The sequence below is a fragment of the Symphalangus syndactylus genome, chromosome 9, assembly GCF_028878055.3.
Source record: "Symphalangus syndactylus isolate Jambi chromosome 9, NHGRI_mSymSyn1-v2.1_pri, whole genome shotgun sequence".
In the NCBI taxonomy this organism is placed as follows: domain Eukaryota; kingdom Metazoa; phylum Chordata; class Mammalia; order Primates; family Hylobatidae; genus Symphalangus; species Symphalangus syndactylus.
In genome coordinates this window covers 137,719,177-137,734,969 of record NC_072431.2, presented here as the reverse complement: position 1 = coordinate 137,734,969, position 15,793 = coordinate 137,719,177, and the positions used below count along the sequence as shown (strand labels likewise).

At 39.7% G+C, this 15,793-nt stretch overlaps 1 protein-coding gene across 5 annotated transcripts in view; it reads left to right on the top strand.

Annotated features, from left to right (window-relative positions):
- Positions 1–15,793, top strand: part of SMARCA2 (SWI/SNF related, matrix associated, actin dependent regulator of chromatin, subfamily a, member 2) — a 180,299-nt gene that overhangs the window by 97,399 nt on the left and 67,107 nt on the right. For all 5 annotated transcript variants that reach the window (XM_055294356.2, XM_055294355.2, XM_055294354.2 and 2 more), the window contains exons 25-27: positions 4,230–4,457; positions 7,878–7,955; positions 12,465–12,683. In XM_055294356.2, the coding sequence (XP_055150331.1) occupies positions 4,230–4,457; positions 7,878–7,955; positions 12,465–12,683 (525 nt within the window). The remainder of the gene's footprint in view (positions 1–4,229; positions 4,458–7,877; positions 7,956–12,464; positions 12,684–15,793) is intronic.

The window sequence follows — 15,793 nt, the reverse complement described above, 5'->3', positions numbered from 1 at the left end:
TGGGGCACTGCATGTACTTACCATTCTCTGTAGGTGAATAAATTAAAGCGACTATTAAAATTTTCTGATCTTGAAAAGGATTGGGAACCACCAGCACAGAATGTATTAGTTCTAAGTCTTCAGGAAATATGGTTACATATTTTTATAAATATATAAAAGTGTTTCATTCCAAGGCTCAGGTAGAATTCATATTGATGTGAGAGATCTGCAGTTTTCCTTTTTAGCATTATGGATTCAGTATTTGTTCCACAAACATTTATTGAGTATCTGAATTATGCAGCAGGCACTGAGCTAGGCTGGGTATCTAAGGGGGAGGAAGGAAGACGTGATGTGACTCCTCTCCTCCTGGTGTGCTCAATGTGATTGGATGTTTAGATTATCCTTGCTGGTACGTAAGTATTGAGGACTATCTATAGGTGAATGGAGAGTTTGCTCGTATTCTGTCTTCGGAGGTAAGCATTTCCACTGACTCTTAGATGTTTACCTTCACTGGCACAGTATAAATTCTAAAAGCTACTGTTCCAGGAAATGCTAATTCAACATGGAAAATAACTCTGGGACATCTGTATGATGTTCCACCCTACCCCGCCTCTCATTTTTTTTTTCGTTCTTTCTCTCTAGCTCTGTTAAAAACTTTGAACTCTAGAATCAAAGTAAATTGCAGTAACATGAAATAGTTCCCTCTTAACTACATGTGAACTAAAGCTTTGGCAGCAAAACACAGGATCCCAGATTTTCTCTGGTGGAATTTACAACAGGTTCCTCACACTGGGCCTCTGCAAGTATTTCTAGCTGCCATAGGTAGATTCGCTTCCACCTGATTGAATAAACTGAGCTGACCAGATTTTTCATCTGTCACTGAACATGACCATTAGTTTGGTCAAATTTTTCTTTTTCGGGAATCAGTGATTTTATAGTGATAAAGATCCGTCTGAGTTTTCATTTAAAAGGTACAGAACTCTACTAAATATTGTTAGGCACTTTGCCTACCTCACCTCAAGTAATCCTCAAAATATCTTCTACATAAGGAAACCAGTCAATGTTAGCTTGCTCATGAGCACCCCACCAGGATCGTTCACACCCACGTCTGTTTAGGTTTCAGTTTGAATACTGGGTTTGAGCTCTTTCTACCTTGCACCCTTGCATATAGATTGCATAGCCCCCAAAATGAAAATTGTGGAGGTTTTTTATCAGGTTAATTTCAGCATGCATTGAAGAAAAATTTCTGTAAGTATGCATTATCATGTTGAATCAAAATTAAGGCACATTGGTGAAAATAGGGGATTTATTTGACATAGGTTGACAGATAGAGGCCTTAATGTTGCTAATTGAGGACCCTACCCAGAAGCAAATACAGAACTCATGATTGTGGAATTAACAAAAAAAAATCCTTCCAGGTTGCCAAGACTCTCATTTCCAAACTGCCGATTAGAAACATGGGTTGGTACTTGTGTTTTTTACCCACGGAGCTGCAGCTGTGTTGCTATTACGGAATGGTCAGCCACATTTAGCTTGCAGACCCTCTTCTAAGACCAGGCTCTTAGCTTCAAGTAGTATCAGACCTAAGTCAGTGTGATGAAGTTACAGACCACCTAATTGAGACTTCAGAAATATTGAGTAATCCATCCAATAATTACAGCACTTCTTTGTCACAATATTTTCCCCCACATTTTGGCTTAGAGACTCAAGCTTACATTTCATTAAACTTCTCCAGCCTAGAAATATTAGCTTTTGTGACCTTCCAATTAGATGGGTGATCTGAAACACACAAACACACATCACTGCTACCACCACCAAACAAAACTAATTGCAGCAAATTCCCAAGGATTCTGTAATGTCTTACCTTGTTCGTATGTTGTCCATGTGTCCTGCCTCCTCACCTGTTCTATTCATATTCTGCTGCCCCCTGCAATTAGTATTTTTGTGGTTTTGCCAGCATCTTCTTGGACAAGGGTCAGCAATCTGCTACTCATGGGCTCGGTCTGACCTGCCACTTGTTTTTGCACCCCCACAGGTGAAGAATGGTTTTCATTTTTTAAAGTTTAAATTAGAAAATGGTGGGGAAAAAGAGTATCAGCCTTCTGGTGAGAACGGTTGTTCAATTTTTGCTTCTGGGCCAGACAGCATAGAATGTTTACTATTGCGCCCATTTTGCAGACTGTTGGCCTCTGTTCCAGGAGATAGTGAAAAGCTTGATGACACAGAGCTTGTCATCTTGACTGCTGTTAGCAGGTCTGGTGAAGATACGTTGAGAGGGACGGTTGAACTAAAAGCTTAAAAAGGAACTTTAGGGTGTTTTAGAGTTTTTTGTCCCCTTTGGATTTGAATGATCCACCTTACATTCTCCTCTTTAGAAAAGAATCTCATATAGATGGGTCCCAGCTGTTTTCATGGCTTAGCACTATGATATTTATATTAACTTATTCAAATATCTGCTGAGGAAAAAGTTTTGCCGAATTGGCTACTTAATTTGAAAGGTCCCTGCAGCAAAAACAAATCTTCAGGGCAGCCTTTTGCCTGCTGCCTTCTTGTGCTACAACAGGTGACCAGGAGACTTGTCTGGTCAAGAAGACGGGTTTACAGCTGTTGAGCATCAGCTTTCTGCAAAGTATGGTGCCAGGGATGTGGGATACAGAAAACAGACCTTTGCCCTAAAATCTATACAGTCTAATGGGAGACGTGTAAACAACTAATTAGCATCGGCTCAGATAACATCACCTGCACCACAGTGAATAAAAGCCACATGCCAAGAAGTTTTTATTATGTAGCTGTAAAATTAGGTAACTCTGCTTCATGGGCTCATGAAGGTTTTTATTTAAAGACTTCATTAAAGCTTTTTTCTTATTAATATATCAGTAACATTTAAAGCAGAAAAAAAGCAAAATGTAAGCAAAGTGAAGAAAATGAAATAACACCTATAATCTCACCTGGAGATTTATGTTGTTGGCATGTTGGTGTTTGTCCTCCTTTTTCTTTATATAGATAAATTTGCACATGTAAGACCAGAATGCACACAGTTCTTTTTAATTTGTTCTCACTTATGTCATTAAATCTCCTACAATATAATTTTTATGATACTTTGTTGATACATACATATAGCAGGATACTATAACCAATTCATTTTTGTTGAATGTTTAATTCTTTTTTTAAAAAAAAAGCCATTAGAGATAATAAATTATTCTGAGAAGGTAACATCCTTATTTCTGAATCTTTTTGCATATCTATGATTTTTTGTGTAGGATACATTTCCAGAACTGATATTTCTGAGTCAGAGACATAGACAGTTTTAACACTTTTAATAGGTAGTGACAAATTTCTGTCCCCAAAAGTTCAACAGTTGACTACCCAACTAGCAATCCTTTTTTCATTTCCCAAATTGAAGACCGAGTCTTTGATAAGGTTAGATTCTAGGAAATTAACTACCTGAGAAATCACTGTGTGTGTATGTGTGTGTGTGTTAAGATGTATGTATGTGTAATACCTGAATGTACAACAACTCAGTGAAATTTTTAAAATAATCTTCAACACATCACACCAAAGAAAAGGCGTTTCTTGCAACTTAAGGTTAGTTGTAGGTGATACGTAAGTCATAATTCTGACTTCGGACATTGGTGTCTTGTTTTATGTTTTAGATATGGACTAAATCTGATGGGGAACCTAGAGACAGATAAAAACAATATGATACAGGCCGGGCGCGGTGGCTCACGCTTGTAATCCCAGCACTTTGGGAGGCCGAGGCGGGCGGATCACGAGGTCAGGAGATCGAGACCACGGTGAAACCCCATCTCTACTAAAAATACAAAAAATTAGCCGGGCGTGGTGGCGGGCGCCTGTAGTCCCAGCTACTCGGAGAGGCTGAGGCAGGAGAATGGCGTGAACCCGGGAGGCGGAGCTTGCAGTGAGCCGAGATCGCGCCGCTGTACTCCAGCCTGGGTGACAGAGCCAGACTCCGTCTCAAAAAAAAAAAAAAAAAAACAGTACGATACCTGGATTTCAAAACCTGAGATGTATTTCAGTTGGCTTGGTTAATTTAAACCCAGTTTTCTTCAACTAGGAATGACATTGAATTTTTCCAAACGTAGCTTGTGTATTTTTAAAATGTAAGCAAAATCTTACCTTAGTGAAGGTGAAATACAGAACCCTTTCATATTTCCCTCTGGGGTGGGGTCTGGTTTTGGATGCCTATGCCAGGCATCTCAGTCCTCATAGCATATTGACCCCTCAAACAGGATCTGCAGGCCCAAGACCGAGCTCACCGCATCGGGCAGCAGAACGAGGTCCGGGTGCTGAGGCTCTGTACTGTGAACAGCGTGGAGGAAAAGATCCTCGCGGCCGCAAAATACAAGCTGAACGTGGATCAGAAAGTGATCCAGGCAGGCATGTTTGACCAAAAGTCTTCAAGCCACGAGCGGAGGGCATTCCTGCAGGCCATCTTGGAGCATGAAGAGGAAAATGAGGTATTACAGAAAACCCCAAGTTTATGAAATCAAACAGTGGCCTTTTGTCTCTGAAGGACTAAGAATAATCCCTTTGTTTAAAAAACTTCCTAGGCTGGCATTAATGAAAATGAAGAAATAAACTGCTGTTTTAGATCTCAACCACAGAAAGCCTCTGAAAGTTATCCAAAATGAGTGTCTTAAGAGCTATTGCTAGAGGAACCTCAAGGCTTGGCCTGTGGGTGCTCCCTCCTTTTTCCCAGGGTGGTAAAACCAGCTGCTTTATTGTACCATCAGTGCTGCCTTCTGTAGGGCAGATGCAGAACTGCAGAGAGGATACTTTAGGGACAAAATCAGCCGGAGGAGACAAGACATAAATGGAAGGGGGCTGCTTTCTCTCATCCTCCAGAGCCCTCTGTTTCTTTTGCCTTTTGATCAGGGATCACAGAGCTTCAACATGTTTGTAGGACAAACCTTCACAGCCATCTTCTGCACATTTAGCTATACTTGCTCTTGGAAAGCATGACCTTAACCTCTGCTTTAAATTTTTCTTTAAGAGCTGTCTGAAGTTTGGGAAAAATACTGGTTAAACAGCCTTTATTTGTCAGGGTTGTATGAAGAATGCATTGATTAGGTTTTTATTAGGGGAATGTTGAGTTGTCATTTGTATTATTTTTAGATTGCCAGTGTTAGTAATTTTATAATAAATATTCCAAAATGGATTTGAAATAGATTTTTAAACATATGCATATAGTGTAGCAAACTACAGAATATCAGCAGAAGTCCTTATCATAAAACTGGCTGAACGTATTTTTTTGTGTGTGCCCATATTTATAAATTGAAGAGTAAGTCTACCTTACATATTTGTGTGGAATACTGTTTTCATTGCATATATTACTTGATTTTTGCCTTAAATAGGATATGTGTTTTTTGCATTCTTCTATAAATTATGAACCTGAGTCTTTTAAAAGTCTTATAGACAAATACTCCACAACTTGCAATGGTGTTACATCCCGACAAACCCATCATAAGTTGAAAATATCAGGACATGGCCCCATGTTAAGTCTAGTGGAGTACTGAGTGTGCATCCCTTCCGCACCATTATAAAGTCGAAAAATCCTAAGTCTAGCCGTTGTTAAGCCAAAGACTGTCTGTATATTTTTTTTTTCTAAAATGAATCTAAATGTGAAGTAAAGCTTGATATTTAAAGGAATCCTGAAATGAACCCATTTGCAAATTGAAGAGCACTTTTGTATTATGCCTCCTAATTTGTCGGTCTTATATTTTTGATTAGCTATCCACTGAGTTTCATGAAAATGATTAAAAAAATACATATGCACATGCACTCACTATCCACACACATTTAAAAAATTTTTATCTCAAATAATTTATAATTTCTGATTCTAGAAATTGAATATTTGATACAGATATGGACTCAAATTGTCAGGTGATTTTTTTGTTGTTGTTTATACACTTGCACATTTCCAAAAAAACAATATGACGAATGATCTATACTGTGACAAAGCAGATATGAGCGGAGCTGACACTTGGCCAGTCGTCTTCACTACATTTTTGCTTATTTGTTTTGTGTAGGCCTTGTGAAAATAGCACCTGATCTGGTTGAGAATCAAGGAAGCCTGGAGTTTTCCAGCCTTCCTAAGCCGCAGGGAGATGCTGATCTCTCCTGGGCCCGAGGGCTGCCAGATGGGGCCTGAAGTGCACTCCCCTCCCAGTTGTCCTGCCAGCAAGGCTAGCTGTGAGCAGCCTTGCTGAGGCTCCCTGTCCCTTCTTGGCTGCCAGTGTGTCAGAAAAATGTTACCATTTTCAGGGGGGCCTGTGTCCTGATGTAAAGATGTTCGAAAACACTCAGAGACTGCAGTTAAAGACTCAGGTTCTGAAAGATCAGGACAACATGGGCTGGCATCACCATGGTTGATGTGACCATGAAGTGCTGGGGCACAGAGAACCCAGGAAGATGCATTGAGCACTTCCAGCTATTTGGTTTTCCATGAAGGTCATAAACGGGCACTTTACAAGAGAATCTTTTCATCTTGGGCATGCGGTTGTCTGAGCCCCTCATTGTACAGGTGATGAGAGGGTAATGTGTGGTTCTAGGGAGAAAGTAGGCGAAGCGGGACATCTGTTCACCAGAGGAGACATTACCAGATAGTTTGTACTGTGAAGTCTGAAGCCACTCCCAGCTAGTCTGTGTCCTTCTCAGATGAAATGTAATATTTAGACAAATTGACTTTGATTAATCTGGAGGCAAACTAGAAGATTTTTCAGAAATAATTATTATCTTGAATTGTAGATTTTTTACTTTATTGGACTGCATTCATTTCTAACACTTATTAAGTTCCTGCAGTGCGAAAGACATTATCTTGGGAGCCGACGTAGTCGTCTCATTTGAGCCGCTAGTACACTCATACTCTTTCTCTAAAACAAGTTGCCTCTTTTTGAACATACAGTTTGTGAAATTGGATGTTTGAAGTTCTGTGTTTTCCCCTTTCTTCCCTCGGCTGATACACTGAAATTCCGCGTTTGATTTTTAACAAGCCCACTCAGCATATGATAAAAATAATTTGGGAAGATAAGTCCTGTAGCATATGCCCAACTTTTAGAATCATTTTTTAAAAGTGTGGAAGTCATCCCGTAACATTGCTGAAAATCCCGAGAACTGTTGGTTTCTGAGGAATTAGCAGAGAGATAATGTACCTTTGTTTGACATACTAGAAAATGAAAATTTTAGCCCATATGTAATTGCTTTCTCTGCTTCATTTAAATTAGTTTAATTAAGTATAATTTTGAGAGTTTTTTTCGCTACTGATACCTTTTTAGTTATCCCATCCATAGCTCCAATCATTAACAATAATACCCACAGAAATATATTAAGCACACTTCAAAGGCTATATATTTGGCACATATATGTGATTTTTATCGTCTTAGTGCCTAGTAACAAGGTTTCACATACTTGTGTTTTTTGTAAGGATTTGAAAATAAGCATTTATATTTGGCATAAGGTAAATGGAATTAAAAGAATTAATGTTAGGTACTTTTTCATATGGATTTCCTTATTAAAATCTGACATCCCCATATGAAGTAGATGTCATACCCATATGACCAATGAGGTCACGAAATGGGGAGACATTAAGTAACTTGTTTTAAAAGGAACAGAATCAAGATACACACGCAGGAGAACTCATATTTCTTATAGTGCACCACAGTTTCCTCCCTGAACAGATTTTGCTCTGGGAAGATGGTTTTCATAGCTTGTAAAATAATAATGGCAAGTACTAAATCCAGCAACCCCTTCCCTTTTCTTTCTGGCTTGAGAAATGGGACCCCGCTGGTCTGGAGGACAGATCACTTACTTGTTTGTACCTTGCCCCAGCTGTCCAGCCTCTCTCCTAAAACCTGTTAAATCACTGTTTTTAACCCCAGGAAGAAGATGAAGTACCGGACGATGAGACTCTGAACCAAATGATTGCTCGACGAGAAGAAGAATTTGACCTTTTTATGGTAATGTTACAGAAAATCATGAAAACAAATGCTTTATTCCTCTGCCCCTTTTTCTGTTAAGCAGAATGTCTGGAGCCTGCGTGCCTGGCAGAACTTCATTCGTAAAGCCTATGCCTTTCCTTCAGTTCAGAGGCTGCAAACTGGCTGGAGTTAGCCTGCAGACATATTTTGTTTGGCCCACGCAGCGTTTTTTAAAATTTCCCATTCATTGCCAACATAAAAAAGAACCCTGATTTCTGGCTTCTCTTGAAAAATGAGATCAGGCAGTACCAGGCCCGCATCTTTGTGTGGAAACAGTTGGCCAGGGCTGAGTAGCAGCTGCAGTCTCTGGACAGGCCTCACGGTCTGCAGCTTACCACAGACCCCCTCCTGCTCCCAGTTCCTTTCTAATCCCAGGCCAATGTCATTCAGGAAGCCTACCTGGCTCCTATAGGCATTGGAACTTAAAACAGTGCCCTTACAGGATCAAAGCAACATGCTCCTTAGGGAGATAGGTGGACAACAGCTAAAACAACACAGGTGTGCCTCTTCAAATTGTTGACGAGAACCTGCTTAAATGAATGGGAACCTTCAAGGTGTGCATAAAGGTGTAGCCTTCATTTAAAGATCAAAACCAGTTGGATTTTCCTCCAGTATCTTCAATCATTTTCATCTTCATCGAAGACTGATTACAGAGGGAGTAAATATAGACCACAACTTTGGTGGTTGAATGCTGCAGAACCCTAAAGTTAGAGGTCTCGAATTTGAGTGCCATCAGATCTTACATGAGTAATTTGCATGTGTGAAGCAAGTGGGCAGAGGTAGGTGTACTGGAGATGCTTTGTCTGTGGGGGGACAGAGCTGCAAGGTAGAAATGTGAGACCTATGTCTCCAGAAATGACAAGTTTTCAAGGGGGGCTGGAAGTCTAGGTTTTTACATGTGATCTCTAGATTTTAAAATACTGCAACTAAATTCAACTTTTTAAGTTATTATGTAACACTGCATGCCAAACAAAACACAACTGTGGACCAAATATGATCCACAGGGTTTGCAATCTCCACCTTTTTAGCCTAGACAGAATGGAACTCTAGCTGTTTGGAGAGGCTTATGTTATTTTGGGGTTTTGTGTGTGTGACTTTTTTTCTGGGAACATTGGTTGTATATAATGATCCACAATAAAAAATACATAATTCTTTCTCAGGAAAATTCAGGTAGCTGTGGGAATAACTCCTAAACTGGAATATGCACTTCCCTTTCTCCCTCCATCCCCGAAATGAACCACCCTTCCCAAGTAAAGCTATTTCAGAGAGGAATGGTAGTAAGAAAGACTTAACAGCATGGTCAATGTAGGGCATTCATAAAATCTAGATTTTTTAAGTCACACTGTTTAGTCAGCATAATCAAAGATTACAATATTCTCTATTTAGGGAGGTTAAAGATACATATCAGAAATAGACATCCTCTCTCTCCTTGAAGAACTAATTAAAAGGCAGATTACTGGGGAACAGCCAAGCAAGAGGCCCTCAGCTGATCACTGTTAGGCAATAATTCAGCACTGCTAAAGCCTCAGATACTCTCAAGACACTGGAGAGGACAAGCTGCTTGCCATTATACAAATTAGATTAGGCCCAGAAATGGAGAATTCCATCAGCAGCCCTGAAGTAAGGGGGTAAGTGTACTTTCCTGCCTTACTTTTGGGCTATTTGTAGAAATTGAAAACCTGAGAAACAATCTGAATGTCTTGGAAGGCACAGCCTTCTTTTAACTTGGTACTATTTTACCACTCAAAGAACAGGCTTGTAACACAGGTGAGGCTGGCTAGGGAACACTTTTTGTAGGCACTTTGATTTTGTGAATTTTCTGCTTGTTTCTTTTTTTTTTTTTTTTTTTTTTTTTTTGAGACTGAGTCTCGCTCTGTCACCCAGGCTGGAGTGCAGTGGCGCAATCTCGGCTCACTGCAAGCTCCGCTTCCCAGGTTCACGCCATTCTCCTGCCTCAGCCTCTCCGAGTAGCTGGGACTACAGGCGCCAGCCACCATGCCCGGCTAATTTTTTTTGTATTTTTGATAGAGACGGGGTTTCACCGTGGTCTCGATCTCCTGACCTCGTGATCCGCCCGCCTCGGCCTCCCAAAGTGCTGGGATTACAAGCGTGAGCCACCGCGCCCGGCCTCCTGCTTGTTTCTTAAAGGCTGGCTTCTATTTTGAGGATTAGACAGATTTTAGGTTTGGTTTAGTTTCTTCTAATCCACTGGCCTCCTTTGGCCAATTCACTATTCCTTAGCACCTCCACTTGGGGGCAGGAAATAAAATTTGAATCTCTGCCAGCTACAGATTAAAAAGTTTGGTGAGAAACAAGAATGGAATGTGAGCTAGAATAAATCTTTGGATTTTAAATATTTAAACTCTTTATCCATTATTAGAAAAGAATGAGTTCTCTATAAAATTAATGCAAACTTATTATTTGATTTTATATCATAGACACTAGTTTACACATGATAAGCAGATAGTTTATTTAAAATAAAGCCTTTTTAAAAAAGCATGTCTTGCTTTCTCCTTCTAAAAATGTAACTTCAGAAAAAGTTATCTTTTATACCAATTATTTAGGAATTTTACCAAAAAGATCTTTGGCAGCTCAAGATATGTATTTGAGACATTTTGCTAACATACAAACATTAAGCTTTTAGATGCTATGTTCTCTACAAAGGGAAAAAACACTTAAAACTAACTGTACTTGTAAGCATAAGGTTTATAATTAGATCTCAAGACCAATTATTCACAAAGTAACTAGTAAGTTTGAATTTTGCCTTAATGTTGACTTAATTATATTGGTATTTTGTGGGTACAAATCTCTAGGGAGAGATGCAGTTATTAAGACTTTAAGCTTATCTTATTTAATCGAATCTACCTTTCCTAAAAGAAAAAAGAAACAAATGCGTAATTTACTTTTCTATCAGAAAAGATTTATTTTCTCAATTGTGGACAAATGTATTAGCAATAATAATGCCCATAGAAATGTATTGATTAAACATACCTCAAAGGCTATTTTTTTGGTATAGATAATAGTAGCAGTAAAACCAAAGATTGAAATGGCAATATTTTGTCATCTCAGTATAGGACATTAACAAAAATTTTTTTTTCTTATTAGCTATCTAATAACTGTTAGGAGATTGTCTAATGAAGCCCCTCTTTAGATACTGCTGTAAACAAGGCAACCTCTGTGTGCCAATTATGAAGGTTTGGTGGATCCACTTCTGATACCAAAGCATTAGAAGACAGGATTAAGCATCATGAGCTAATTATAGCACATGACAGAGCAGGGTGCCCACATTTATCAACCAATGGGACTTCATCCGTATCCCAAGCCCACCAGATTCTTGAAATGTAATGACTTCCAAAAATGTGGAAGAAGTATAGTTTAAAGAGGTTTGACCACTAATTTTAAAATAGGTTCTAGAGGTCATATTTGGGTTTGCGTAGCTATTTCATTTACATTTTATCAGCTTTAGCTTTTAAGAAAACATTATATTGAATCCCGATTTCAGTATGGCAGAACCAAAGGAAGAGGGAAAAGGTAAATAACAATTATTGATGGTCCATTTCATCGTGGAAATGACACATCTAGCTAGTGTTTATATTTATACATAACTAATGTCTTTGGAAATGTAATGACAGTTTATTTTTTAAAAATCCACCGTATTGTTTAGTTATAGATTAAAGCCAAGTATGTGGCCTTTAGTTTATTTACAAGTGAACTGGATTATTAACAAGAGAGAAGGTGGGGAAGTAGGCATTTTGAAGGCTCTGAAAGGAAGCCATATCACTTACAACTAGATCAGTTGGGATGCGATTACCTCTGAGCTCTGTCTGTGGTATAATATTTTCATAAGAGCACAAAGTTTAATATGTAAAGAATTCAAGAGCATTCCTCCCACAGTGCCCATGAGGTATTGAAAATTTAGTATATTCATGGCCAATGGACTAGTGAAACCATTTATGTCTCTTCCACAGGTCCAACTGTGGGTAGCTATTCTGTACTGATACATTGGGTCCCCTTTTTTTTTATTGCTGATTGTTCAATTCAAAGCACAAGCTCTATTGAGTAAAAGGAAACTTTCTTGAAGATCTTTTTTTTCTTTACTCAAAGAATAAGTTTCTTCCAGGGAAGCAATGAGTTGTATAGCCAAAAGGTCATATTTTTAAAATGCATTCTCAATTTGAATTTTTCCACTATTACTTTAAAGAGGAAGCTTTGTGCACACACAGACTAAGAAAAGGAAATTCTTTAAGAGTACTTTTTAAATGTATGAATAAGTTTCAAAAGATGAGTACAGAGAAAGGGACGGGATTTTACTTAATGGAATCTCTCCCTAGATATTTAGGGATGAGCTAGAACAACTCAACCAGGATGAGAGAGGTTGAAAGGGACCCTGCAGCCATAGGAAATGACTTGGGGAAGTTGTGTAGTACTGTAAACTCTATACCATACAGAAGCCCTGATTTTCGGTGACCCTCTTATTAATGTCTCCAGCGGATGGACATGGACCGGCGGAGGGAAGATGCCCGGAACCCGAAACGCAAGCCCCGCTTAATGGAGGAAGATGAGCTGCCCTCCTGGATCATTAAGGATGACGCTGAAGTAGAAAGGCTCACCTGTGAAGAAGAGGAGGAGAAAATATTTGGGAGGGGGTCTCGCCAGCGCCGTGACGTGGACTACAGTGACGCCCTCACGGAGAAGCAGTGGCTAAGGGTAAGCGTAGCGTTTCTAACTTGTTCTCACCAGGTGGAGTGTTTTTGGTGACTTGGAGAAACCAGGGGCCTAGAGCTGGAATTTTCTGAGGAGGTTGAGTTCGCAATCAAAGGCAAGGGGCTCTTGAACACAGAAGATAAAGTCATTCTGCTGTTGCATAAAGTCATTCTGCTGTTGCATGAAAAGATAAAGTCGTTCTGCGTTTCGAGGCAGTGCTTGGAAAAAATATGCAGAATTTTTTGCTAGAGCAGAATTGGCCATTGGAAGCACAGGATTATGAGAGCTATGAGACCCACAAATGTTTTATGACCAATCGCCTGGTCATGCCTCACTCTCTCCAACTGAGAATCAAAATGCGGAAGGGCACCTTAGAGATCTTTTTAATTGTTCCCCCTCATTTCATGGTCTTTAATCGAGGTTTTACTTCTGCAAGATCTGCACAGATCTTTCAGGGATAGCAGAGTTTTCTAACTGTGTTGTTATTTTGTAGACCCATAGTACTTTTAGAGCTGGAAGGTGCCTTTGTACTTGCTTGGTTTGATGAAGAAACTGAGGCCCAGAGAGGTGACGTAGCTATGCAGGACACACAGCTGGTTAGGAAGCGCCGAATCAGTGGGGGCTTATGTGTCTGCATGCTCGATTTCGGCTTGATCTGATCTGTCCATCACAAACACAGACTAGAGCCTGGGACTCTGGTCACCGATGCTTGGAAATGTTATTCGGGAGTTTGTTTATGTTGTTTTCCCTTTGGAAAATGGTGATTTCTCATTTTGACTGAGGACTGAAATCTCAGAATGTTCTTTGGGCAGCACAGAAATATCAAAATGCTCTTAGGAGTCGCGTGTGTGAACCCTGAGGCCCTGGTGACTGTTCCATTTGAAGGGTTAGCTCAACTTCCCATTTTTGGGAGTAGACTTAGTACCTAGAAAGGCACAGCAACCTGGGACGTGCATTCCAGACACAGCCAGTAAATGCATGCTGGAAATAGTAAGTGTAGTTGGGTAAAAACCAAGCAAAACAAAAGCTTTGGGGAGTTGTTTGTTTTATCCAAAGGGAACACAGTTCCCAAGCTTTGTGAAACATGGATTTTAGGACCCAGGTTTTAAGTAGGTGGGTGGGTACAAAGGCAGTGGGCAGAATTTTGAGATTAGATATCAAAGGTGAACAGGTCTCGTCACCACTTAAGATGTGATTTACTCAGGATGTTGTTTGATGAGAGGGATGTGACCTGAATTTCAAAAAGATGGGAGCCTGTGATTCTGAAAAGCACTGCTCATTATTTGTGGTTGAACAGTTGTCTATAAAATAGAACATTTGTGTGATTAGTTTGTTGTATCCAGTCAAATATTCCAGTGACCTCAGAATGTGATTCTATGAATTTTCTTTGTTTCACTATTGAGATTATAGTTATGTAATTAGGACTCATTCTATAATATGAAGAGTTTTTTGGTTAATATATATTTCTGAGCTCGGGAAAACTTTTATTTAAGCAATAAATTGAGTACCTGGAGTATTATTACAGCAGATGGGACAGTAATAATCTGGGCCAACCTTTTTTTTTTCTTTGAGACAGAGTCTCTGTCACTGAGGCTATCGTGCAATGGTGTGGTCTCAGCTCAGTGCAACCTCCGCCTCCCGGGTTCAAGTGATTCTCCTGCTTCAGCCTCCCCAGTAGCTGGGATTACAGGAGCATGCCACCACGCCTGGCTAATTTTTATATTTTTAGTAGAGACGGGGTTTCACCATGTTGGTCAGGCTGGTCTCAAACTCCTGAGCTCAGGTGATCCACCTGCCTTGGCCTCCCAAAGTGCTGGGATTACAGGCATGAGCCACCGTGCCAGGCTGGGCGAAATTTTTAAAGCTAAGCTTTGATATGTTTACTCTCCAGACATTAAAAGCAAAATAACCTTGTTTATTGGGCAAGAATGTAGCTGAACTTACTTTTTTAAAATAATCTTTGGGAATTGGCCTTAAGAAAAACAACATTATGAATCTCAGGAAGTTTTCCAGTTTGAGATACCTGTTTTTTTTTCTGTTTTTCATTCCATTTCTATCCCTGATGATTAGCACAGTGTCTAGCATAGAGACTCGGTGAGTGAGTGTGAAAACGAAAGTACAACCTTAAGAGGAAAGGGAAAGTGACTAACTTATCAGCAGTTAGGAGGAGCGTTTCTTTTTTTAGCGCATCTAGTAGACTTCCTTGTATCTACAGCATGCACATTTAAACATGGAAAATTAGTTTGTTTTACAGAACTACACTGTGAAAATTGGTTTTTATAATTGTAATTCTAAAATGCCTTGCAACATACTAAGTCATCCAAGAAGGACGAAACTGTTCTCAAAACAGTTTTATTGTAACATATCTTTTTGTAATCTAATCTTCTGAAAACTGCATGCCCATATTTGGTGTGAAACTGGCAACTTGCTATTAACTAGGACTTGCAATGGATGCAACATGCCCTATGGCCTAAGCATTCGAAGTAGATGCTTCCTGTCTTTGGTGTTCACCAGCAGCAATCCTGTTTAATATCAGCCTGTTAAGCTTTTTTGATGATAAAATGATATTGAAGGGGTTCTCATGGGCCTGGATGTGAAGAGATGTTCTCTACTGGCTTATGATTTAACACATTGCGTGAACCCAGCCAACATGGCCTTGAAAGGGAGTTTGGCAAGGACCGTTGTGTAAGAAATGCTGTAAGAGGGCTAAAATAATTCTTCTTTTTCCTGGCAATGTTGTACAAAGCCTGCTTGGCAGAGACATCCAGGATACATAGCATCGCAGAGCTGCAAGGCAGTTGAATGGAACAGCTTCCCATCCCTTGCTTAAATCACATTCTCTGCAATCTCTGTGCCAAGAGGCTGGCCATCCCTAAAAGGAAAAACTACCTTTTTGTCTGTGTAGCCCCTACAGTTCGTGGTCAGCTCTGATTAATAGTTCTTCCACCCTTTGAATAGAATCTTCTTTCCTTGTAGCTTCTCCTCACATGTCTTGATTCTTTTCCCTGGGGTGAACAGAACAATTTTTTTTTCTGTCTTTAGTATCACAGCCCCATGGATAAAATGTTTGCAAACTCATGTTCAGTCTGGATTAAACTTTTCTACCTTCCTCT